At 58.0% G+C, this 25,623-nt stretch overlaps 1 protein-coding gene across 1 annotated transcript; it reads left to right on the forward strand.

Moving 5' to 3' along the window:
- PTK7 (protein tyrosine kinase 7 (inactive)) lies at positions 1 to 25,623 on the forward strand. Its single transcript, XM_021390683.1, has 20 exons — positions 1 to 130; positions 13,835 to 14,128; positions 14,830 to 14,932; positions 15,386 to 15,576; positions 15,693 to 15,840; positions 16,494 to 16,624; positions 16,831 to 17,097; positions 17,293 to 17,426; positions 17,730 to 17,865; positions 17,979 to 18,098; positions 18,359 to 18,508; positions 18,772 to 18,922; positions 19,167 to 19,294; positions 19,438 to 19,641; positions 22,968 to 23,123; positions 23,291 to 23,523; positions 24,173 to 24,253; positions 24,336 to 24,487; positions 24,564 to 24,742; positions 24,908 to 25,623. The coding sequence occupies exons 1-20, from the start codon at positions 97 to 99 to the stop codon at positions 25,066 to 25,068; spliced, it is 3,153 nt and encodes a 1,050-aa protein (XP_021246358.1). The 5' UTR covers positions 1 to 96; the 3' UTR covers positions 25,069 to 25,623.

Consider the following 25,623-nt stretch of genomic DNA (forward strand, 5'->3'; position numbering starts at 1 on the left):
CGGAAGCCCCTCCCGGCGGTGCCGGCGGCGGGCGGGGCGGCGGCGGCGGCGGCATGGCCAGGGCGCGGGACGCGCTGTGAGAGGCGCGGGGCGAGGATGGCGGCGCTGCGGGCGCTGCTGCTGCTGCTCGGTGAGTGCGGGCGGGGCGCTCCGCTCCGCTCCGTCAGCCCGGGGTTCGGCCCGCGCGGCGCCGCGGTGGCTGCGAGCCCCTGCCCGGGGAGCCCCGCGCTGGGGGGGAGGGCGGTGGGCAGCGCCGCGCTCCGGGGGCGCCTCGGCTCCCGCCGGGCCGCGCTCTGTCCGCGGCGGGTGGCACCGCGGTCCCGGCGGGTGTGCGCGACTCCGCGGTCGGAGCAGCTATTCGCTGACTCGACGCTTCTGGAAAGGCAAAAATCCCGAACGGGGGGTGTCCTTCTGCCGGGGCCTTACGGCGCGGCAGCGCCCGCTCCTAAAGGAGAGAACCTCCGAGAAGAGCGGCGAGCGGATGAGATCCCGGCGTTAAGGCGCTTGGGCGGCTGCTGCTCGCTCATCCCGAGCTGCCATCTGCCTCCCGGCGCTCCCTCCGCCGCGGGGATGCTGCGGTCGCCGCGCCGCCCCGGTCCCCGCGTGTCTCCGTGCGTCCCCGTGGCGCTGGGCGCGCGGCCCGGGCCTCGGTTCCCCCCACGGCCACCGAGCGGAGGGAGGGAGCGGGGGGCGGCTGCGGGCGGCCGGGCGCTGCACAAAGATGTGAGGGCGGCGAGGCCCCGCTGCGGGTATTGGCCGGGGGAACCTGACACTGCTGTTTTTCTTCCCTTCTTTGCCATTCATCTGCCGGTCAAGCTGCGGAGATCAAAGCTGTCCTCCAGCAATTACACGTGGGCCTAAGTCAATAGCCGGACCCACACCTCTCTCGGTGAATAAACACTCCTTCCTCTCTGAGCGTTTCCAAGCGCAGCCCTCAGACCTGGAATGCGAACTATTCCGCGGAGCAGCGGGTGTTTCCACAGCCCGCCGGGTCCGGCGGCTCGGAACAACCGTGCATTTAGCAGCGGGCGCGGGTACAAACGTGCCCTTTGTGAGGGCGGCCGCCGTGTGCGCAGGGAAACCCTCCCCTCCCCGGGTCGGAGGACGTGCGATCGTCGGTCAGGACCCCGAGGAGACGGGGATGGGAGCAGCGGGCGCCCGGGGAGCCGGGAGCGTCTCCCGTCTGCGGGGAGTTGCGTCGCGTGGGCTGCTGGCTGGGTTTCGGGGCTGACGGTCGGCGGTGCGTCGGGCATCGGGGTGGTCCGCTGCCACGTCCTGTTCCGTGCCTGGGGGACGCTTGGGGGCCATCCGATCGCTGCTCGTTAATTCCGTGCGCCTGCTCGGGAAACAGATGTTATCTGGTGCCGTGGGGCTGGAGCGCGGCGTGCCTCGTGCCCCGGCGTGCCCGGGGAGCGGTCCTGCGGCGGGGCTGGGAGGGTTGGTTCTGTGCGGGGGAGCCGGTGGGCGGCAGGTGGGGCTGCTGCGGGGTGGCCGGCACTCTGTGCGGCTGTTGTCGTGGTCTGGAGCGTTCCCTGTGAGCCTGCTGGTCGGGATGCTGCCCGAGCTCATGGGCATGGGTTGATGGTTGGACGCGATGATCTTAGTGGTCTTTTCCAACCTTAGCGATTCCGTGAGTCACATTGTCCTGTCCAAAGGTTTGTCCCACGTTCCCCTTCGTCACGGGATAGGGATGAGCCTTTGCTGCCCCACGGGTCACAGCAGGGACTCCATTTTGGGCCGTGCCTTTGTTTGGGGGAGCGCTCGGCGGCAAGTGCCATCCCCCTGTCTCTACCTGTGCTTCCTTCCCATCTGTGCATCCCCTGCCGAGGAGCTGTGGAAGATCCTCAAGCCAAACACAAGTGCTCTTTGTTTCAAAGCATCAATTTGTGTTGGCAGCCAGGTCTGCAGCGCATGTGCTTTTCATTGACTGCTGCTCCAGCCCCGTTCCTCACTCTGAGTGCCAGCGTTTTTTTTATTTTTTATTTTTTTATTATTTGATAGAAAAATGTTTTTCCTGAGCTTAAAAGGCTGAGCTGCGCAGTACTTCCAGTCTCAGTGTAAGCCTTGCCATTCCTTGCCTACGCGTGGAAGAGACAGCTCTCCTCTCCAACAGGAGATGACCGATGCGTGGTGTCCCAGCAGTGGAGAGGCAAGGAGACCTCGGAGCAGCTTCTGAGAGCTGAGGCAGTGGGGTGCCACTGGCCTCCCTTTGTGTAAAGCAAAGCCCTGGTTGAATGGAGCAGGCTTCTGCTGAGTTTCGGGTACTTGTGGGCTGGGGTGTGCTCAGGGCCCCTGGGTGCCTTCATTGAACCCGTGATGTGAGATGGTGGGGACTTTGGTGAGGCTGGGATGGGTTATGGCAGCCTTCGTGTCCTGCAGGAAAACTGGTATGGGCAGTCTCCTGTCTGGGAAAGTGAGTGCCACGGCAGCTTTCGGCTGTACGAACCCTCCAGCTCCAGGAAGCAAGGTGGTGCCGGCTGGGAAAAGCAGCAGCACTCTCGGAGCTGGTGGTGGGACTGGGAGCTCCTGCGGGACGAGGGACGTGGTTTGGTGGGCACAGTGGTGATGGGTTGGTGGTTGGAATAGATGATCTTAGAGGTCTTTTCCAACCGTGATGATTCTGTGACTCTATGGCAAGGCTGGGGTTTAAGTGACCTGACTTTTGGCTTCCATCCTAGAGCACAGGAATGCTGCTGGGTGCAGCTCAGGCCACCCCGTGCAGTGCCAGCGCGGTGCCTGCGGGCTGTCACTGTGGTCCCACCAGCTCTGTGCCCAACACCCGAAGTGAGATTGGCAGCATGGAGAGCCCAAGCCTCCTCCTGTCTGTGGAGGGGAAGGCCGATGTGCCCGTGGGCAGCTCGGGCTGGGCTGTCCTCTCTGTCAAACGCGGTGCTGGCACGAGATAGGCACGGTGTTGCTTAAGACCTCAGATAAACACTTTCTTCATTAGGATGGCGTGTTGGCCTTTTCAGGAGCACAAAGAAAGCCTTTGATTCCAAAACATACAGTGACTCTCCAAATGGTTAAAGGCAGGACAAGCTGTGGCTTGCAAATGCCTTTGTTGCTCTCCAAGCGGCGTGCTTTGGTGTGTGTCCCTGCTGCCCCGGGGAGGTCCGCTGCCTGCTCTCTGGCAGCCACCAGCGGTGCCCGTGTTGGTGGGAGGAGAGGTGATGTTCCTTGTCTTTCCCAGCAGGAGCAAGGACAACCAGCTGCCTGGTAGGGCTCCGTGCAGGGCTGTGCTTCCACACCATCCCTGCGAGCAGAGAGGAGTTCGTGCTGCTGAGAAGAGTCACTGGGTTGCCTCTCTGGCTGCAGCTGCTCTGGAGAAGGGCCAGTGTGGATAGGCTCCTCCAGCAGCTGAAAGTTCGTGCAAATCATTGCAGACCAAAGAAAACAGAGCTTCCTGTGCGTTGCTCATTGTTTTCCTTGGTTCCCCTCCTGCCTTGCTGCCTGTCGTGAGCACTGGAAGCTTGGGAGCATCCTGAGGTGGTGAGCACTCTGAGAACGGCCAGTCCCCAGGACAAGCCTTCTCCTGTAGCCCCACGATGGCTGGATGTTAGCCAGGCATCTGGAGATCTGCGTCCTCCAGCCAGATTCAAAGAGATGTTTAGCCCCCATTAGGACTAGCTATGGAGATGACGGATGTGACTTCTCCATTGGGTCAGCTCCTGAGGACTCTCCTGTTGCTCAGCTCTGAGCCGTGGTGTCCACATCCAATCGTAGCATCTCTTGTGTCTTCTGGAGCCGAGCCACCAGTTTCTGATGGGGAGTGAGAAATCAGAGCTCGGGCTGGGCTGCTGAGACCATCAGGTGATTGCTGGAAATCGCAGAGACCTTTAGGATGGAAATTCTGGGCCTTTCTGTAGTTTGTCACTGGAGCTTTGCGTTGGGTGTATCTGCAGCAAGCGTTCTGCATAGTTATTGATTTGTAAGAGTACTCCAGAAAGTGCCCTGCTTACATCTTCTTCCCACACAGTGACTTTTCTCCATTTTTAGCAGGGAGGTAATGTAGCAGTGTTTCATAGAGAAGCTGCCTTTTAATTAATATTGCATGAGCACAGGAAATACTAGCTTCTCTGTCTACTTACCTATTTCTGTGGCTTTTAATATAGGTTCATAATTGGCCCCGATGAAAATAAACATGGATCTGTTCCTTTCTGTGCCCTCTCTGCCAGCGGGGAAGGAGAAGGAGCGGGATGAAGCCTGCAGTCCTGTGGGGCGTGGTGAGAGGCAGGTATGGGGAGCTGTGGGTGATGCTTCATACCCAGGAGGCAGGCAGAGTGACAAAGAATGGAAATGAGCTCGCGGTGCGTGGCAGCCTGTGTTGACTAGTGTCCCTGCAATGCTTGTGATCCTGTACAAATGGGAGAGGCACCGCCGCAGATGGAGGAGCGGGCCAGTTTCAGGTCTCTCCCCAGTGGCCTTTTGGCAGCTCTGCTTGTCTCCAGTGCTGCTGGGAGCACGGGGCAAGTTTTGGCTGCTGGGAAAAGCTGGTGTGTCGTCGGGAGTGCCTTTCCCAGGAGCTTTTCTCGCCTTTGAAGGGGAGAGAAGCAAACAGGTCAAACCTGCATGAAACCAGGTGGAGAAGCAGGATGCTCCAGGGGCTCGCTCACCTCAAACTGGACTCATGGCACAGCCTGGGCTGCAGCCTGGCTTTGACTCCATCCCTCCACACTCTCCTTTTGAGGCTGGAGGGACAGCTCTGGGTGGGCTTGGAGCCCCTGTATACACCGTTCACCTACAGGGAATGGCAGAATGGAGGGGGATGCCAACGTGATTCCTTGCATGGGAATCGATGCAGGTTCTTGTCTGCACCTCCTCCTGGTCAGCCCCTCAGCTGCCGTCCCCTTGCTCTTTTGCTCCCAGGATGCTTGTGCAACCTGAGTTGAGCCATGTCTACCTTGGGGTCTGCCAGGTCAGGAATCCCTCCGCCTGCCCTGCTCCGGAGAGCAAGATCTGATGTGCCTCCTCACTGGGTGCATCTGAGGGCCAGTGCAGGTCTGGGCAGTTTTCCTCCCTCTGGTGCATTTGGTGGTATCATGCACTGAAGTACAGCAGCTCACCCGAGTAGCTTTGGTGCCAAATGTGCTTTGTTCTCCAGCAGACAGGCCTGGGGTGGGTGGAGGCTTGGGTGCTGAGCTGCCAGCCTGGCGGCGTGGCCAACAGCAGCAGCTGCTGTTCTCTGCCTGCATGGTGATGGAGCGGCCAGCCTTGCTGGGAGGCTTCATGTGCGTGCTTCCCCTCCTTGTGATGTTTCCCTTGTCCTGGCCTCCTCGTCCTCCTCCCCCCACATCCCTTTCTCGTCTCTGCAGCTTGAGCTTCTGTTCTCTGGGTTGGCTGGGGCTCCTGTTTGCTGAAGGGGAGCACCAGGCAGCTCTGTAGAGCTTACACTGGTGTTTCCCATCATCTCCTGGAAAGGACGAGGAAGGGAGGAAAGCATGAAGCCCTGGCCTGGGGCTCCCTCTGTGCACACAGCACTGTTGTGAAGTCCTTGGCTGGATTTGGGATACCAGAGCAGTGTCCATCAGCCAGAGTGAAGGGGTGTGAAGATACAGCAGTGACTGCTAGTATGGTGCTATTGTGACTTGGTAGGTCAGGTGTGATGGTTGGGCTTCGTGATCTTTTCTAGCATAGATGATTCTGGCCCTGATTATCATGAGACAAGTTCTTGAGTGGCCATAGAATTGTGGAAAATCCAGAGCTGGAACGGACCCAACTTGTTCTGCAAATTTTTGTACGAGAGATTAGAGGAGGTGTGTGACTTAACAAGATCAGGCAGGCGATCTCCAGACAGAAGCCACCAGGTTTAAATCAGCAGTCATGGCAATCAGCGACACATACTGAGGTCTGACAAAGAGTTTTCATAAAATCAGGGAATATCTGGAGTTGGAAAGGACCCACAAGGATCACCGAGCACAACCCCCTCCCCACACAGCACCCCCAGCCCCAATGTCTGAGTGCGGTGTCCCAGCACTCCCTGAGCTCCGGCATCGGGGCCGTGCCCACTGCCCTGGGCAGCCTGTGCCATGCCCACCGCCCTGTGGGGCAGAGCCTTTCCCTCACCCCCCCTGCCCCTCCCTGACACAGCTCCATGCCGTTCCCTCGGGCCTTGTCACTATCACAGAGAGCAGAGCTCCGTGCTGCCCTCCGCTCCCTGTGAGGAGCTACAGCTGCCATGAGGCCTCCCCTCAGCTCCTCTGCTCTGCGCTGAGCAAACGAAGATGAAGCAACACAATCTGCTTGCTGCAGGGTGTCTCCTCCAGCTCTGAGCCCTGAGCCATCTCTGGTGCTGGCAGAACCTTCCTGACCCTTCAGTGTCACCTCAGCTCTCCTCCACCACCAAAGGGGTAAAGACTTCTACGTTCTTATGGGCCCGCACTTAATTTTGGCCTGTACTTCAAGGCCACTGCGCAGGGCACACATGGCTCAGCCTGCGTTTGCTTAGCATCTGTCTGCCGTGTTCTGTTTAATGGGAGAGAAGCAAAACAGCCTTGCTGTGTCAGCCAGAAAGCCCTGCCTTCATAGGATTGTGGAATCATAGAATCATCCAGCTTGGAAAAGACCTTGAAGATGACCAGGTCCAGCTCTCCATCAGCACTGCTGCATCCCATCACTTAACCGCGTCCCTCAGTGCCATGTCCACCGTCTTGAACACGTTTAGGCAGGGGGACTCGCCACTTCCCTGGGAAGCCTGTTCCAGTGCTTGACCACCCTCTCCATGAAGAAATTCTTGATAATGTCCAACTTAAACCTCCCTGGCACAATTTGAGACCAGTTCCTCTCATCCTATTGCTTATCACCTGAGGCAGGAGTGATGTTCTCCTTGCTGCAACCTCCTTTCAGGCAGTTGTTGAGCCATGACATCTCCCGTCATCCTTCTCCACGCTGAACACCCCCAGCTCCCTCAGCCGCTCCCCATCACCCGTGTGTTCCAGACCCCTCGCAGCTCCACTGCCCTTCTCTGAACATGCTCCAGAGCCTCAGTGCCGTTCTTGCAGTGAGGGCTCAGCACCTAGTGCAGCACTCGAGGTGCGGCCTCACCAGTGCCAGTCCGGAGGGACGGTCACCTTCCTAGTCCTATTAGCCATGCTATTTCTGATGCAGGGTTCTTGGCCACCTGGGCATGCTGCTGGCTCCTGTTCAACCCATCTGGACCAGCTGTGTCTCCAACCTGCTGCGTGCTGCTGGTAGCACGCGTCAGCCGTAAATCAGCGTTCCTGAGGAGGCTGGGGAATTGCTGGAGGGCCCCGAGAGCGCCTGGGAGAGTCAGTTGGCAGGACGAGTGGGTGCAGTGAGCTCAGCGCTGGTGCTGAGTCACCCTCAAAGCATTCGTGCTCCTCACTGGGGCTTGGCAACCCAGTCAGCACAAGGTCTGCGCGGGAGCCTTTGGCTGATGGGCCGTTAAGGAGGGTTTAATTGAGCCAACAGGATTTCCAGCTCCTGCCGCCAGGCTTGCGGCCTTCCCGTCTCGCTTGCTCCTCTGTCTCAAGGGCCTGGTGGTATTGGCTCTGGCTTCGGCTTGGAGGTCAGGCACCACCTCATGCACTTCTCTGCAGCGATCCTCTGCATTGCAGGGGCTGTGGGCTTGGAGATTGCTACCTCTCGATGTGAGAAGGCTAGCTGGGTTCAGGCCTGGCTGCAGCTTGGGCTTGGGTGGCTGTGGGCCACCATGCAGCCCCTTGCACAGCATCCTTTCCCTGGGCCCCTCCCACCAGAGATGCCCACACATCCTCTTGTGGCAGCTGGCAGGAGCATAAGCACGGCCCTGCATGCAGGGCATGGTTCAGAGCAGTGTCAGCCCGCTCTCCAGACGGCCAGGGAGTTGTTCTGGCCAAGGCTGGTCATGCTGGTTCAGCAGCCCTAGCCGGCTGGGGGAGCCACTGCAGAGCTGGGCTGCTGCTGGGATTCCCTGGCCCAGTCTAGCATCCCCACGGCAGGAGCAAGGTGCTGAGATGCCGGGGTTCACCTGCAGGGTACGGGCACAGACAGCTGGGCGTCCCCCATCAAACCAAGGCTGATAGCAAATCCCTTGCCTTGGAGACCCTGTGCGGGCTGTCCCACCAGACTGGGAGCAGCCTTGCTCTTTTTGGAAGTGAGAAGGAACCTTCCAGAATGGTCCCATCGCTCCGTGGGTGCTGAGTGGTGTTCCTGGTGCTGTTCTGGACCTCGCTCCCTACCACCACCCTGTCCCCAGCCACGTTGCTTTGGGTGGCTCTGCTTTTACCCTGCTACCTGGAGGCCATGTAGCAAAGCAGGGTCCTCACACAGACCTTTCCCTCGTTGATACTGGGATATTCTCCCACAGTAGATGTGCGGAGCAGCTCCTGTTCCTGCTTCGGGACTGCTTGGGGTGGACTGCTCCCCTTCCCACGGCCAGCTGAGCCCCAGCACGGTGCTGTGAGCATTGCCTCCATGCTCACTCTGTGATTGATTTACAGCCCTTGACCCCCTGGTGGCTTTGTTCTACTTTCCTGCAATAACTGCTCAGAAATTTGGCTGTGCCGTTCCCAAGGATGGGCCCTGGAAGGGCAGGGAGGTTTGCTAGCCATGGGGAGGAGAATCCCCACAGCTCCCAGGCTCTCTGAACAGTGCTGGGGAGGCTAATGGGAATTGCACTACGTGGTTGTGTCTTTTTTTCTGCTTCATTTTTTTCTTAATTCTTAAAGCTTGATTTGAAGGGCTGACTTGGATTCTTGGTGGTTGCCCTCTGTGCAGAGGTCGATGGGGGGTGGTGCTGTGGTCCCCACCACGGGGCAGCTGAGACTCAATGTTATGCCGGGAGCCAAGACATTCCCAAACAAGGGCCTGCGTCTGCCATGCATCGCAGGGCTCCCGCTGTGGGCCGTGATGTTCTGTGGTGGCCCGGATCTGGTGCAAATGTAGTCGTGCATTGTCACACAGGGATGGAGGTGAGGAAAGAGTGATCCAGCTCTGCAGTTTTCATCTGGGACCCAGGCCAAGCTCTGGGATGTACTGTGAGATGAGCAGATGCTTCCAGCTGTTAGAGGATTGGGATGCCTCCGTGTGTGCTTTGAACTTGGGTTGCTTTCCCTCTAGATCAGTAAATCCCACTTGGAAGGCTGCATATCAGGGCGCTTTGCAGCAGGGCTCTTGGAAGATTTTCTGATCCCTTTTGGTTACCAGGTGTGTGGCACGGCCAAAGGGGCCAAGAGAGAGTGTTTTCCGGCGTCCCTCATTGTCTTGGCCTGCCCTGGGAGCTCCTGGTGCTGGTGCCTCCTGGCTTGTGAAGCCAGAGCCACTCTAGCAGAGCATCTCTTGGAAATGCTGCGTTGGACCCATCCAGCTGTGCTGGTGACTCACGTAGGGATAATCTTTTTCCCAGGAGCGGGGCGAGTTTTTCTTTTTACTTTAACTAGAGTGGGACACATGGTGGTTTTAAAAGGCTAACATGATGGGTGCCCAAAGACTTTCCAGATGTTGAGCTTGCTCAGACCAGACCCGCCATGCTCGGAGCTCCTTGCCTGCATCAAACCATTTCCATCTGGCCTGGCGGGGGGAGAAGGGTTTATTGCAACTCGACCCATTTGAGAGGCTTTCTCAACTGGAGCCTCTCGCAGAGAGGAACGTGCTGGCTGGAAATCATTTGGAGATGCAAATCTCTCCGGGTGTTTGGCTTGGCTGCTGTTCCTACAGTATCTGCTAAGCGGTGGAATAGGCTGTGCACGGAGCAGGCGCGCTCCGAGCGGCTGCTTTACGTGGCTGTAGGGACCAGCCCACCGGGCAGTGGAGTTGCTTGTGTTATTAAGCTGTAATGATTTTTTCTTGCCTGCTTCTACAGCTTCAGCTGGTGCAAGTGAGCATGCTGGCTCTGTGTTTGCAACCAGGAGGGGATGAAAAGCTGACCCACGTGTCGTTCCATGCCAAAAGTCTGCATTTACAGGAGCGTGTTTGTAATGAACTGTGCCAGGAAACACATGGCTTGCTCAAGCCATGAATGGGAGGTCTGTACAGTGCACACTGAGAGCCTCGCCAGGACAAAGAGCAGATGCTGGCGTGCTGTTCTTGCTTGGTGGCAAGGCACTGCAGGCAGGAAGGAAGGGCTGCTGGCAGTTTGGGGTGATGGTCCTCCATTGGGAGGGAGAGAGAGAAAAGGGCAGCTCTTGATGTCTCTTTCTGCCCTTTGTGGTCACTGCGGGTTGCCCAGGTCCTTCTGCAGTGTTTGAGGTCCTCTCTGCCAGGCAGCTGTGCCCTTTGCCAGAACTCCTTGGAGGAGCTGGCTGGTTTTGCACCTGGCTCTTTTCATTACATCCTGGTACCTTTGGTGGGTTTTTTGCCCTCTTCAGCTGGGCAGATGTGAAGCCTCCTGCTGATGGGAGAAGAGGAGAGTTCCTTTCTGGAGAGGGCGCATGTGGTGTGTATGCTCTGGGTTTTGCTGCCCTGAGTGCTGCAGATGTGTTGTAGCTCCTCTCATCCACATACCCAGTGTTAAAGGAGCTGGTTTACACATCTGGCAGGGCCAAGGCAAGGTGAGCTTTGCAGAATCACTATGGGAGGCAAGGCTGCAGGATAGCACTGCTGTGGCCTAGCTGCAAGCTGCAGAAGCCCCACGGTCTTTCTTTCCAAACCAGGAAACCTTGAAACCTTTTCGTAATTCCTATTCCCATGCTTTTAGCTCCTAGTTTGGTTGCTAGCAGCTTTGGGATTACTCACATCCTCGTGTCAGCCACGGTGTCTCAAGAGCCTGCTAACCTAGGCTTCTGGGAAATCAAAAGAAATAAAATGGGTCCTTTCCTTATCCTCTTGTGTCCTCAGCCCAGAGCTCACCCAGCTTGGTGAGGAGGTGCCCAGGAGATGCTGGGGCATGGGTGGCCCATGCTGGGGAGGAGCGTGGACGTCCCCCAGCGACGTGGAGCGCCGCTGCCTGCTCCCAGCTCTGCTTCCCAGCACGGCTGTAGGTGAGCTGCAGGCACGGCAGGGATCAGGGCTGTGCAGCAGCTGAGGGCTTTGTGGTCGAGGCTGCATTCCCCAGCGATGTCGTTAGGCATGGAGACAATGATCTTCTCGGATCGCTTCAAGATGCGGGCCCGCCAGGCGGAGCAGGGATTGTGCTGCCTGGCCGCCTCGGCGTGCACAGAGCTGCAGCAGCCAGATGGGCTTGGAGGAGCTTTGGGTGGAGGTTGTAAGGGCCGAGTCCTGAGGACATCCCAAGCCCAAAAGGTGCACTCAGATATGCTTGGTGGAAATTCGAGGCGGAAATGCAAGTGTTTGCATGAGGGTGTTTTCCTGGGAATCTGCCGTTTGCAGCCTTAAAGAAATGAAATTAATTTTAGCAGAGGGATACCTCGGTGCTGGGTTCCTGGATCCGGATCCTTGCCATAAGAACGCTCTCGGAGCTGGGATGTGGCTGAGCCTCCTCTCCTCTCTTCCCACTGGTGCCTGTCTCTTCCCTCTGTGGGCTCTGGGAATGCCACCGGGGGACCCACAGGTACCAGTGCTGCTTCCCTACACCATTCACTCACCCTCTGTCAGCTGCCTCACCTGGAAGCTTCCGTGGTTCCATTAAATACACCTTGGGTAAAACTGCACTGGGTGTTTGCAAGCGTGCTGAGTTTAAAACCACGTTTATCCAACAGGGCCAAAGCTTTCCTGAAGGGCTCTCTGCAGCCACACTTGAAATGATTTTAGGCCAGAAACATGTGTTGAGGGTTTCTTCTCCCAGCTGGGGATGGTTTGTATCACATGAATATGCAGCTCAGGGGCACTTGCCAGTGTGTGTGTTTAGAAGGACCGCTTGGCTGGGCCCGGCCGCACCGCAAGGGAAGGGCACTGCACTGGCTTGGGCTTGCTGAGCCAGCTTCCTGTGCACACAGTGGAAGTGGTGTTGCACGAGTATTTTTTCAGGCAGTGATGCTGCCCAGCCTGGATTAGCTTGTGAAGTTGCATGCCGTCGTGGAGGTGTCCGATCAGACAGAGCGGAGCCAGCTTGGCTGTCCCCCAGGTGCTGCAGGAGCTCTCGTCTGCCTGCTCGGGCCGCTCTGGAGGACTCCAGCAGCTCAGCTGTGCGTGACCATGGCTGTGCCACGCAGCGATGCTGAGGGCTCTGCTTCCCCTCTCCATATACTGGGCTCTGGTTCTGTGGATTGAGAGCATCCACTTCTGGGCTTCTGGTGTCTTCTGCTTCCAAAGGGCTGTTCCACATCCAGCTGCTCCCCATTAAATCATTAGGATTGGAAAAGGCCTGTAAGATCAGCTAGTCCAACTATTGCCCATAACCATGATGCCCACTAAACCACATCCCGTCTTTCCTTACAGCCCAAATCTCACTTGTTGGGTTCCAGCTTACGCAGCCAGTGTTTCCATGGCACCTTGGATGCTGTTTTCAGAACACAACACAGGTTTCTGGCTCTTACTGCACTTTGATGCTTACTTATCCCAGTTTCCTTTGGTACATGTACTTGATGTGGATGTTAGTGGCATGGATCTCACTTGACCTGAGCTGGTTGTGTCTGTTTCCCAGGTTGGAAGACAAGGTCACAAACGCTTTCTCCTGTTTCACCAGGGAGCTGGTTCCCAGTGCCTCCTGACAAATTATGAAATCCGTGCTTCCTATGTGGAGCTCATACCAAGCCTTGGCCATGTCCCCCCTCTCCCTGCAGAGCTGTCCTTCTCGTGCAGAGCTGGGATCACATCACTCTGGCCAATTTCTTCCTCTCCTTCGTGAGAGAACACTTCAAAGATGCTCAACATCTGCCTGGCTTGGCCTCTTTCCTCACAGAGCGCGGTGCTGGGAGCAGAGCCCTGCAGTGATCGGCATGCGCTGAATTGCCCTTTGTCTGCTCGCCTCTCTGCGGCCAGCTGGTAACCGGAGCGGAGCGCCTGCATGGCTGGCTGCGGCCAGGCGGCAGCCGGACCACGAAACGCCAGCACTGTCCCCAGCAGCCACACTGAGCGCTCCCGAGGGACGTGCTGGCTGCCCTGTCCCCAGGTCCCCTGGGCACTGAGGCTTGTTGCGTGGAGGGAGGATGCTTGGGTTTTGCAGCGCCGCTGGAAGCTGCAGCGTGGGTCAGCTCACTTGTGCCTTTTGCTAAATGAGCTCAGACTTCACAGCTGGGTGGGGCTCGGGGCTAGTGGCTTGCTTCCTCCCTGCAAAGGGACGCTTCCAGCCGTCCAGAGCCACCCCGTGGCCACTATCAGGCTCTGTGGTCAGCCACTGCAATTTCTCGTTCTGATTTTGGCTGGCAAGTGTAGATGCCGCGTCCTCTGTGCTGTGCTCCAGCAGCTGTGTTAATTCCCAGGGGTGATTCTTGTTCCAGAGCAGTTTTTTGCTAGGTAATATCTGAGGATGTGGGGTACGGTTGTGGTCCCAAGGGGAGAGGCTTTGAGGAAAGCCTGGAAATAGTCCATGTGTTCTGCTCTGGGACGATCCTGCTGCATGGTTAAGGCTTAGGGCATGTCCCGAAAAAGCAGAACAGGAGGAACACAAAGAAACACCCGAGCTGCCCAAGGAAGCTGCTTGCTCTCCAGCTTCTTGGCAGCACACTCCCCAGCTCCGACGTTGCGAGAAGTCCCCATGTGCAGGAGCCACAGCTGGGTCATGGGCGCTCCCACCTACCACCCCAGGGAACTGTGCTCGGCTCGAGGCAGCCCTCTCCCCATGGTTGCTGGGAGGTGCGAGCCTTAGAGCACCAAACTTTTGAACATAGGTGCGGGAGTAGCCCAGACCGATGAGCTCCAGTGTGGAATTGTGCTTTGGAAGATGTTTCTCCTAATGCTGCGCTTTCAGCTGTCTAGAGACCACTGTGAGCAGCGGCGCTTCCACTCCTCTCTGCCCATCCACGTGCTCTAGGTGTGCCCTCCTTTCTCTGTCCTGCAGCGGTGGGGGCTCAGGCAGCGATCCGTTTCACCAAGGAGCCGTACTCCCAGGACGCCCTGCATGGCCGCGGTGCCATCCTCCGCTGCGAGGTGGAGGAGCCGGCCCACGTGGAATTTGAGTGGCTGCAGAACGGGCTCCCCATCCAGGACACGGAGCAGCGCTTCAAGGAAGGCAGCAACCTCCAGTTTGCTGCTGTCGACCGGCATCGGGATGCTGGGGGCTTCCAGTGCGTGGCGAGGAACTTGCAGACGGGGGAGGAGGCTCGCACAGCCAACGCGTCCTTCAATATCAAGTGTGAGTGTGGGGCGAGGGCACAGCGCTCTCTAGGGAGGGCACGGGACTGGGAATGCCTGCTGGTGTGTGGGGTGATAGGCGGACGAGGACTGAGGAAGCACAGCACAGGCCAGGTAAGCAGGATGAGAGGGAATGGTCTTGAGTTGCACCAGGGAGGGGGGTTAGATTGGATATCAGGAGGAATTCCTTCAGGAAAAGGGTGGCCAGGCGTTGGAACAGGCTGCCCAGGCAGGCGGTGAAGTCCCCATCCCTGGAGGTGTTTAAGGAACGTGTGTTTGGGGTACTTAGAGACATACATTGGCAGTGTTAGGTTGACGGTTGGACTTGATGATCTTAAGGGTCTTTTCCAACCTAAATGATTCCTCTCTGGCTCCCACATCCTTCGTGCCTTCTAGGCCTTTGCATCTTCTGATGTCCCCGGGGCTCTCAGAGATGCCGCCTTCCCCATTTGTACAGATGAAACGGGGATGTTACAGCACCAAGCATGTCCTGAGCACTGCAGGTCCTTTCAGAGCCTAACTCATCCCTTAAGGAACAGCTGCACAGGGCAAAGAGAGACGTTTGCAGGGCGGTGTCCCTTTGCTCCACGCTGGCTCCAGGGCCCTACGTGTCTCTAAGCCTGCTGGTTGCCTGTTATTACTGTGTTGGCGCCCGCCCGGGCTCAAGAACCGGTCGCGCTGAGGCTTCCTTTGATCGTGCAGGGATCGAGACGGGCAGCGTGGTGCTGAAGCAGCCGGCCAGCGCAGCTGAGATCCAGCCCTCCTCCACGGTGGTGCTGCGGTGTCACATCGACGGCCACCCGCGGTAAGGGTTGCCTCCCGAGGAGCCCGGCCGGAGGTCCCCCCGCGCCTTCGCCGCGCGCTCTTCCCCTCTCTCTGTCTCTCTCTCCTCCTCTCTCCTGCGAGGACGCAGTAGAGTCTAGGCAAGGTGAAAAGCAGGATTGAGCCTGCGGCCGAGCACCGGGGGAGAAGGCAAACGGCTTCCTCGGAGCCGCGTAGCGAGGAGCACAGTAAGGACGGGCTGTCACAGCCCGGTCGCTGCGCTGCTTGGTGTGCTGCGGTCACTCTCCGTCGCTTTCCGATCATGTCCCGTCCACTTGGCTGCATGTCTCATAGCTTCGTGTGTGTGTCGGGGCCAGCGGTGGGAGCGGAGAGCCATGGAAAGGGCCATCTCTGGGCTGTCCCCTCCGCACACCCACTCGCCAGGGAGCCCAGCTGCCCGTCGGCGCCCGCTCACCCTCTCGCCCCTGTCTCGCAGCCCCACGTGGCAGTGGTTTCGGGACGGCGCTCCGCTCCCCGATGGCCGCGGCACCTATTCTGTCAGCAGCAAGGAGCGGACCCTCACCCTGCGCAGTGCCAACCCCGATGACAACGGTCTCTACTACTGCTGTGCCCGCAGCGCCGTTGGCTCCGTGTGCAGCCAGGACAACTTCACGCTGAATATCATCGGTGAGTTACGTCCCCGGTGCCCAGGCTGGGGGCTCTGTTTCGGGTTTCCTGAAGCACAAAGGTAGGCCGCGAGCTGCTCTGCTTTTCTTACGCTCCGGTGGTCTCTGTTGCTGCAGACGAGAGCTTCCCCCAGGCGGTGATCGTCCCGCAGGACCTCATCGTGACCAAGAACGAAGAGGCCATGTTTGACTGCCAGTTTGCAGCCGTGCCCCCTCCCACGCAGGAGTGGCTCTTCGAAGACAGCCCCGTCACCAACAGATCCAAGTAACAAGGACCCCGGTGATGTGGGCAGGGCTGGGAAGAGCGGGGAGGGGACACCAGAAGCAAAGGAGAGAGGCCAAACGCTGGCCGTGCCTGAGGGCAAGTGTTAACATCAGGCTGGCCACTGGATTTAGCTTCTCAGCTTGGTTGGCTTGAGTTTGACACAGCCTTGTTGCTTGTGTGGAGCCTTCATCGGCGTAAGACAGAAAGTGATTTGTCCTCGAAAGAGTTTGTGAGGCATCTCCCAGCCCAGCCAGGTTGCCTGTAATGGGGATCTGAGGCCAGGGATGCCTTGGAGGGGCTGTGCGAGCCGAGCGGTGCCATCCGGGGCCTCGTTCCCCATGGCCTGGCAGCTCCCGGGCGCCACCTTGTGCCCCTTTTTCCCTTTCCCATCTGTGCCAGCCTTTGGAGCTGGCTCATTTTGGGGTGCATCTTTCTGGGAGCCAGCTCTGCCCCAAGGAAAAGACTTCTCTTAGCACGTCTCCTCGATGAAGCATGCATCCCACCTCTTCCTTCGTTCTACTTCCCCTGCTTTGGCCTGGCTCAAAGGCCTTCCCGTTTGTTCTGTGGGCTGCTGTAGGATATCACGGGGCTGTGGCTCTGCCCCATGTCCTGCAGAGACGCTCGCTGAGGTCTGCCTCTCCCCACGTGCCCAGGACAACTGTGTTCGCCAATGGCTCCCTGCTGATCACCCAGGTGAAGGCCCGCAGCACCGGTGTCTACAAGTGCATTGGCCATGGGCAGAAGGGGAAAGCTCTTGTGCTGAAGGCAACTCTGCGGCTGGCAGGTGAGGTCCTGATGATGGGGTGGGCAGTGGGTCTCATAGCTGCACTGTCCCTCTGGAGCTATGGGACCACGTAGTAACAGGCCGGTAGGCCGGTACATATAGCCTGGGCACTCTCTCCCTTGGCTGGTGGCTCCTGTGGGGACAGCGATGCTGGTGGGATGGCCACAGTGCCCTGTTTGAGCCCTGCTGTCTATTGCTCTTCTCAGAGATCGAAGACATGGCACCCTTCTCCCCGAAGGTGTTGACGGCGAACCAGGGGCACCGCGTGTCCTGCGCTGCCCCGCACGGTGTACCCACACCCCAGGTCTGGTGGGAGAGAAACCAGGAGCGGGTCCCCACTGCTGGCAGGGTGTACCAAGAGGCAGAGCAGCTCGTTTTCACCAGCATCACCGAGGCAGATGCGGGGACCTATACTTGCCACGCTGCCAACAAGGCTGGGGAGAAGAAACAGGAGCTCAGCATCACCGTGGCTAGTAGGCAGCTTTCTGAGGGGGGCTGGGAGCATTGGAAGGGGCTGAATGGGCGGTTGGAGTGAGCTGGGGAGGGATGTGACATTCCTGCATGTCTCATGGCTGGTTGCAAGCTGCCCATCCTGCCCATGCTGGTGTTGGCTGGATGGAGGGGTGGTGAGTGGACCTGTGTGTGTGACCCCTCGCTTCCATGCCTAGCGGTACCCAAATGGGTGGAGATGCCCAAGGACAGCCAGCTGGAGGAGAGCAAGCCAGGATACCTGCATTGCCTCAGCAAGGCCTCTCTGAAGCCCACGGTCACCTGGTACCGCAACGGCGTCTCCATCTCTGAGGTGAGGTGACAGGGCAAGCCCCCACTGCTGCTCTTCCTTGCCTTGTGCTCAGGTCCAGAATGCCTGGCGCTGCTCCTGGCTCCACCTCGGTCCCACTGGCATCTGGGAGCACAGTGGGCTGTCCCTAGCCAGCCTCGTGCTCGTGGGGTGGTGGTTGGAGAGATCTCTGCATGGGTCTGAACAGGGCTGCCCCTATCTAAGGCATGGTGTGGCCAAGCCCTGGAATGACAGTGCCACGGGCATGATCTGAGCCCAGGGCCGGTGACAGTGTTGTTTCTGCCCCCCTACCTCATCTCTGGGCAGGACTCACGCTTTGAAATCTCAGAGAACGGGACGCTGCGCATCAACAACGTGGAAGTGTACGATGGGACTATGTACAAGTGTGTGAGCAGCACACCGGCAGGCAGCATCGAGGGATATGCACGGGTACACGTGCTAGGTATGCTGGCAAGCACTTTGTGTCCATTCCATGCAGGGAGCTCTCTTGCCTGCAGGAGAGCTTCTGGTGCCTCCCGTGGCCAGGGCACCTAATGGCACTTCTGTGTCTTGCAGAGAAGCTGAAGTTCACCCCTCCACCCCAGCCACTGCAGTGCATGGAGTTCAACAAGGAAGTTACGGTGTCCTGCTCAGCCACTGGCCGGGAAAAACCCACCATCCAGTGGACTAAAACAGGTGAGGGGGACTTGGATGGGATCTGTCTGTCTTTTATATGGACCCCAGGAGCTTCCTCAGAACGGTTGACATGAGAAGGCACCACTGGAGGCTCTTTGCTCCAACCCTCTGCTCAAGCACTGTCACCTAGAACTGCTTGCCCACAGCCACGTCCATATGGCTTCTGAACTTGTGTTGATGCACTTCAGACGGGGGGAAGCTGGTGCGTGGCACAGTGCATCACCTGTGGGTGCCACATCCCTCTTCTTACCTCCCCGCAGATGGGAGCAGCCTGCCGTCCCATGTCAGCCACAGGGCTGGCATCTTGTCCTTCCACAAGGTGAGCAGGAGCGACTCAGGGAACTACACGTGCATCGCTTCCAACAGCCCTCAGGGTGAGATCCGTGCCACTGTGCAGCTGGTGGTGGCAGGTGAGGGCTCTTCAGCAAGCTTTCCTGCTCTGTTGGGGCTCTTGGGTGGCACTCAGCTGGGTCGCGTGTCCCTCCATGGGGGGAGGAGATGTCTGACCTGACCCCCAAGCTCTGCCCCGTGGTGCTTGAGTGTCTGGTTTGCCAATGTGTTGGGTACAACCCTAGAGAGCATGTGCCGTGCTGCTGTGCTGGCCCTGCCTTCTTGCACGATCTCAGTCACTCCCAGGATCTGACAGCCTCCATGTCGGTCTCTCTGCCTCCAGTTTATGTCACCTTCAAGCTGGAGCCGGAGCCTACAACTGTGTACCAGGGGCACACGGCCATGTTCCAGTGCCAGGCAGAGGGAGATCCTGTGCCACACATCCAGTGGAAAGGGAAGGACAAGATTTTGGATCCCAGCAAGCTGCTGCCCAGGTACACAGCATCCATTCCAAGTGGGACAGAGTTGAGCTGTCCCTTGTCCCTAGCTAGGAGGGCATGCAGTCAGTTGTCTCCATATGCGAGGGCCTGGGCTCTCCTAGCCTCAGCTGCAGTTGACTGCTCTTGGGCACTGCATGGCCCAAGATGCAGAACTGTTACAGCAGGGATACAAGGCTGCAGGTGACCCAAGCCTGCCTGTGCCCTCTCATGTTTGCAAAGGGCTGTGTGTGGTTGGCAGGATTCAGATCATGCCCAATGGTTCCCTGGTCATTTACGATGTCACCACCGAGGACTCCGGAAAATACACCTGTATTGCCGGCAACAGCTGCAACATCAAGCACCGCGAGGCCTTCCTCTATGTTGTAGGTGAGGGAGGAGCCCGGTGCTGGGACATGGCCTCCTGCCCGGGCCCCGCTGCTGGGGCTTTTCCTCTTCCCCCAGCACATTCTTGAGGAGAGTTTAGGGAATCCCTTTGTGCCCTCATGGCTTTGGTGCTCTCTGTCCCTCAGACAAGCCAGCAACAGAAGAGGACGAGGGACCCGGCAGCCACACGCCCTACAAGATGATCCAGACCATCGGGCTCTCGGTGGGGGCGGCTGTCGCCTACATTATTATCGTGCTGGGGCTGATGTTCTACTGTAAGAAGCGGAGGAAAGCCAAGAGAATGAAGAAGCACCCAGAGGGCGAGGAGCCCGAGATGGAGTGTTTGAATGGTGAGGCCAACACCCTTGGGGGTGGGGGCTTCCCTGGCAGCCCCATAGCCTTGAGGTGGAGCGGCTGAGGGTGAGCAGGGAGCTCTTAGGGCACAAGGGGCTGCTGCTCACCCTTGGGGTCTCTTGCTCTTGGTTTTGGCTATGGCTGGTGGCAGGAACCTGCTGCCACGTGAGAAATAGGCCAGGAAAGGGTGCTCTTCTGTAAGCCTGGTCGTTGCTGTGAGTGCCTTTTCTGGTTGTACTGTCACCTCTCAGATAGGGAGCCGCAGGTAGGACTCGGTGCGCCCAGCTGTGCAGAGGGACAGGGCTGGGCTGTGTCCTGTTGGCAGCTTTGTGCCACTGGTTTTGGTTCTCTGGCTGCAGAGCTTGTGGCTGTAGAGCCCATCACTATGGTTGGGACATGGGGTGTTGCTTTCCCCAAGCATTGTGTTACATCTCTGGCTGCACCTTGTAGTGCTCCATGTCCCTCTCTAGCTGGCCTAAACCTTTGCTGCCTGCAAAGTCGGTAGCTTTGGCAAACAGCTGCTGGCAGTACCCCTTCCATGTAGGCAGCACGATGTACTGCCCTGGTTCCTACCACCTCGCATCCATCAGGGGACGTGCCCATTGCAGGATGTTCCCTCATGTCCTGTTGCAGCCAAGCTCCTTTTCAGCAGTTGTTCCACGAGTCCCTGCAAAATCCCTGCACGATCTCACGACTCCTTCAGTGAACCCAAGATATCTCTGCAGCATCATTTTCACTTCCAAAAGCTGCTTTAGTTCTTCGTCTAATGTTGTGTTTGTTCTTGTGTCACTGATCCCAGGGAGGACTTCTGAGTGATGGGGAGCAGTTGAGTTTGCTTCCTATGCAGTTCCCTGGACCTCTTCCTGCACCAGTTCTCCAGCACCCAGCGTCGGCCTGATCTTATGGCAGTTGCTGTGAGGTCCTGGCAAAACATCACAGTGGAGTTTGTCAGCTCTTTTCCCTCTTGTATGGATACGTAGAGGTGGGAACCAAACCTTCAGAAGAGAAGTGTGGCCGTGGGACCTTCTAAGAGCCAGGATGCAGGAGCTCTGCTGCTGTCATCTCTGCAAGCTCTTCACATACCCAGTGTGGAGGCAGCCCATCTGCCAATAGATTCTAGCCATCATCCTCTTCCTTGGAAAGGATTTGTTTGAGTCCTTTCTCACATTGCCTCAGTTTTGTTGGGGTTTTTTTTCTCCTTTTTTTTTTTGTTTTGTTTTTATCTGCCTTTATTATATTTCTTTCTTTTTATGCCAGTAGACTTTGCCTTTTCTTATTCCCTTCACATGGAACCAGTTTAGCTGTCAGAGAGATGCATCCTCAGTAGTTGTAGCGCTTGCCCAGCCACCCAGATGTCTGCACTCCTTTCTGGCATTTCCATCACCTCCCTTAGAAAAGCAGTTTGTGTTTTCCATCCAGTGAAGTGACCCCCAGTGTCACTTTTGCTGCGGTCCCTGTTTAGGGAGGTGACCTGAAATATCTCAGCACCTACCTGGTGACAAGAGTTCCCTGGCTGGCCACCAGCTGGCTTTGCCAGCGCCAGGCAGATTGAGCCTTCCTGTGGATTTGCAGTGGCTTCTTCCTATGGATTTCCTGCAGATGGATGTATTCCTAACAAGTTGGTCATCTTTTGAGGTCACATCCTTGGCATGCTGCATCCTCTGCAACTAGGGTGCTTCTCCTCAGTGTCCCTCTGACTGTGCTGCTTTTTGGGGTGAATACGGAGGGGATTTGGGAGGTTAACTGCTCTGGAAACTGATGGTAGTATTGAATTTCCATGTTGGCACATGCTGATTTCTCCAGGAGATGCTCACGTGGTGCAGGCGGGTGGGCAAAGCGGGGCTTTATGCTTGGTTCCCCTTTAATACTTCTGGATGCCCAAATGAAACCTCATCCCTCCCGGTCCCTTTGTTATCACCTGTCTTGTCAGAGCTCTGTGAAAGATGGGGATGTCTGTTCCAAAGCACTGCCACCCGCTGGTGCTGTCTCTCAGCAGCAGAGTACTTGCTCTGCAGCCTTTGGTATTTTCTTGGCACGGTTGCAGCGGTCTTGTATCATCCTCTTGGCTTCAGGCTTCTAGTCTTGAGACACCATCAGTCATTGCCGCAGACAGCAGAGGCTCAAACAGCCTGTAAGTGCTGGGCTGCTGGCAATTAGCATAGAAGCAGGGAAAACGCAAGTAGTATGGAGCTTTGATTTATTGGGCAGATGGTGTTTTTCGCTGTGGCCTTCTGCAAGCATTGCTCCAGCCTGTGGGAGAGGACAGCGTGTCAGTAGCCACAGCTCTGAAGTTAGCACATCGCAGCCTTCGTGGCACCCGGCCTACCCATGGCAAAGCCACGGTCCGTGTCACGGTGGCCAGACCTGCACGCGCTGCTCTACCATACCCCTGATGGAAATCATGGGCAGCATGCTTTCTGGTGGAGATACCTCAAGCTGGGTCAAGTCTTACTGTTGTGACGAAGTTCTTTTGTACGGCCAGATGTTTCCTTGATGCTTGTCATTGGGAGAGCTGAGATGGAGCGTGCACAGTAATGCAGGGCGATGCTGCACGTGTGTCACCTTAGCTCAGTGCTGTGCTCTGCACTTTACATTCAGCTCACGGAAAGTTTTGCTTCCTAGTGCTGGGTCTGATCCAAGCAGTACACGCACAAAAAGTCACCGTTTGCTATCTACGCCGCGTTCTCTCCCCTACAAACACAGGGTTCTCTGCTTTCTTAAGGCAGTAATGATTTCTGCTGCTCACTTGCTTCTCTTAGGGCCAGGGAAATTTCTAGTGGGCTTCCTAATCAGAAAGCCTGCTGGAGTTAATTGTAAGGACAGCACTCCTTAGTGCTGCTTTAATCCAGGTGGTAAAAGAAGCTCCAAGCTGCCCTGGTGTGGCAGGTTCCAGGTTACAAGGAGGTGAGCATCACAGGAGCAGGGGGGTCAGGTCTAGGTGGAGCCAGGGGTCTCTTGGGTGTTAGAAGACTGTGAGCAGGGTCCACTCCACGTCCCATCTGATCTGCCGTGGTTGTGCAGACTTCTGTCCATGGGCAGTTGGGATGTAGCCACCCCTAGGGGATGTCAGCGTGGTGTGGGACGGACAAGGCCAGATGGGGCTAGTTGGCTCTGGGACCAAAGCCATTACTTAGCGTCTGATTTCAGGGCTGGAGGAGATGGGGCCAGACGTGAGCCCACAGGGAGCAGCTGTGGGGAGGGCACTCTGTGGGGCTGGGCAGGAGGCTAGGGTGCTTGGGGTGTCCCAAAGGGCCCAGTCCCCAGTGTGATGTTGCCCGTACAGCCTGGCAGGATGCTGAAGCCACACGCACATCCCTTACAGGTGGTGCTTTGCTGCAGAATGGGCAGACGACGGCGGAGATCCAGGAGGAGGTGGCTTTGACCAACCTGGGCAGCAGCTCTGGGGCCAGCAAGCGGCACAGTGCCGCTGACAAGATGCACTTCCCCCGTTCCAACCTGCAGACAATCACTACCTTGGGTATGCTGGGCCACCCTGTCCCGCTTCTCAACGAGAAACTCCTGGCTGAAACCTCCAGTGTGTGCCAGCCTGGAAACCCAGTGCGCTGGGGCACGGAAGGTCCTGCTGCCACTGGGCTGCCTGTCCTAACGCGTGCTGTATCCCTCTGTGCTGCTCTGCGCTTCCAGGTAGGGGGGAGTTTGGTGAAGTCTTCCTGGCCAAGGCTAAAGGTGCAGAGGACGGTGAGGGCGAAGCGCTGGTGCTGGTGAAGAGCCTGCAGACAAGGGATGAGCAGCTGCAGCTGGACTTCAGGCGTGAGGCGGAGATGTTTGGCAAGCTGAACCACACCAACGTGGTGCGGCTGCTGGGGCTGTGCCGTGAGGCTGAGCCGCACTACATGGTCCTGGAGTATGTGGACTTGGTAAGGGGAGATAGTGGAGATGGCATCCTGCAAGCGTGACGTGGTCTGAGCTGGTGTCGCTGGGTGGGCGAGGCTGAGTATACAGGTTGCCCAGAGAGCTGTGGGTGCCCCATCCCTGGAAGTGCTCAAGGCCAGTTTGGATGGGGCCGTGGGCAGCCTGAGCTGGTGGGGGGCAGACAGCCCACAGCACGAGGTTGGGGCTGGGGGCTTTTCCCTTGCAACCTAAGCTATGATTCTATGATGATCGGTGTTTCCAGTATCTGGAAGTGTCCCAAGGGGAACGTGGCTCTAGTATGAGGGCTGGAGGGCCCCCTTTCCCTCCTGATTTCTGAGTTATGTCCGAGATGCAGGCAAGGAAGTGAAGCTGTGGGACTCTCCACTGCAGAATGGCTGCAAATGCGGATTGCTGTTAGGGGGAGCCTGGAGCTGGTGGGAGAGGAAGCCCTCTGGGACATGGATGACCTGGAAGCATGGGCCTGCTTGCCCTGACCTTAGCCCTTAGGGAGATACTAGCTTACGCTACAGGGCAAGGACCAGGAGGGCCATGGCCCAGGAAACAAGGCTCCTTGTGGGCCCGCCACATCTAGGCACTGTGGGGACCAGTGAGCGTTGGCAGAGCGTTGCCTCTGAGCTGCCATCTGTCTCTTAGGGGGACCTGAAGCAGTTCCTGAGGATCTCCAAGAGCAAGGACGAGTCCCTGAAGCCGCAGCCCCTGAGCACCAAGCACAAGGTGAGAGAGTGTGGCTTTGGAAGCACCACAGGGCTGGGGCTGCATGGAAGGGCTGCCAGTGCCAACATCTCGCTGGGGCCAGGTGTCTCTCTGCACGCAGGTGGCCCTGGGGATGGAGCACCTCTCCAACGGCAGGTTCGTGCACCGGGACCTGGCGGCCAGAAACTGCCTAGTGAGCGCCCAGAGGCAGGTCAAGGTCTCAGCCCTGAGCCTCAGCAAGGACGTGTACAACAGGTCAGCCGGGAGCATGGCGGGGGGCGGGGGCATGGCGTGGTGTGCATCTCACCACCTGCAACTGTCCTGCCTGCAGCGAGTACTACCACTTCCGCCAGGCCTGGATCCCGCTGCGCTGGATGCCGCCCGAAGCCGTGCTGGAGGACGAGTTCTCCACCAAGTCAGACGTGTGGTCCTTCGGGGTGCTCATGTGGGAGGTGTTCACGCAGGGGGAGATGCCGTACACCCCGCTGGCAGATGATGAGGTCCTAGCAGGTATGTGGAGCGCCTCGTGCATCGTGGCCTCCTTCCTTTTCTTGGGGCCAGCCAGGCCGTGTGATAGGCACAGGGCTGAGAGCCCACGTGGTGGATGCTCCTCGCTCCCCATGGAAGGAATCGCGCCTCCTCCCAACATCCCCTTGGCTTTTGCTTCTTTGCCAGGTCTGCAGTCGGGAAAGACGAAGCTCCCGCAGCCCGAGGGCTGCCCTTCACGCCTTGCCAAGCTGATGCAGCGCTGCTGGGCGCCCAGCCCCAAGGACCGACCCTCCTTCAGCGAGCTCGCCGCCGCCCTCGGGGACAGCCCGGCTGACAGCAAAGCCTGAGCACCTTGCTGGGGAAGGATGCAGTGGGGCAGGCGGGGCACTGCGGCTGCCCCCGGTGCTCCTGCGGCCTTCGCTGAGCCCGACCCCAACACACGGCACCAGCGGCTGCTGGACTCAAAGCACAAGCCAGTGTACTTCCCTCCCATACCCCCTTCTCCTCCACGGGTCCGAAAAGCCCGCGGGCTGCTGGCGCCGGGCTCTCCCTCCCCGCTCGCCACGTGCATATCTGTCCGTCCGTCTGTGCTAGGCATGCCTGCGGGCACGGGCCCGCCATCAGGAACACGAAGTGCCTGGCATATGAAGGAGACGCTCCACCACCTTTCCCCGCGCTCCCTCCCCGTGCCTTTTTTTGTACGACTCCTGGGGGCAGCGCCCTCCTCCTCCTCCCCCCTCCCCGGCGTGCTGCCTCCTCCCCACCATAGTATTTCTGTTACTGGAACGCAGCCTAGAGTGGGTTAGTTTGTTTGCTTGAGCGGAGGGTACCGCAGCCAAGAACGGTTGGGTTTTGTTGGGTTTATATGTGCTGCTCTCAATAAAGAAGGCTTTTTTTTTTTT

This window comes from Numida meleagris, chromosome 3, assembly GCF_002078875.1.
Source record: "Numida meleagris isolate 19003 breed g44 Domestic line chromosome 3, NumMel1.0, whole genome shotgun sequence".
Classification (NCBI taxonomy): Eukaryota; Metazoa; Chordata; class Aves; order Galliformes; family Numididae; genus Numida; species Numida meleagris.

What these genes read in the sequence shown, in the direction of transcription:
- PTK7 (XM_021390683.1), top strand. Translation starts at nt 97, where the DNA reads ATGGCGGCGCTGCGGGCGCTGCTGCTGCTGCTCG. An exon ending in CTTCACGCTGAATATCATCG is followed by an intron (nt 15,577 to 15,692) that starts GTGAGTTACGTC and finishes CTGTTGCTGCAG; the next exon opens with ACGAGAGCTTCCCCCAGGCG. An exon ending in GCTCAGCATCACCGTGGCTA is followed by an intron (nt 17,098 to 17,292) that starts GTAGGCAGCTTT and finishes TTCCATGCCTAG; the next exon opens with CGGTACCCAAATGGGTGGAG.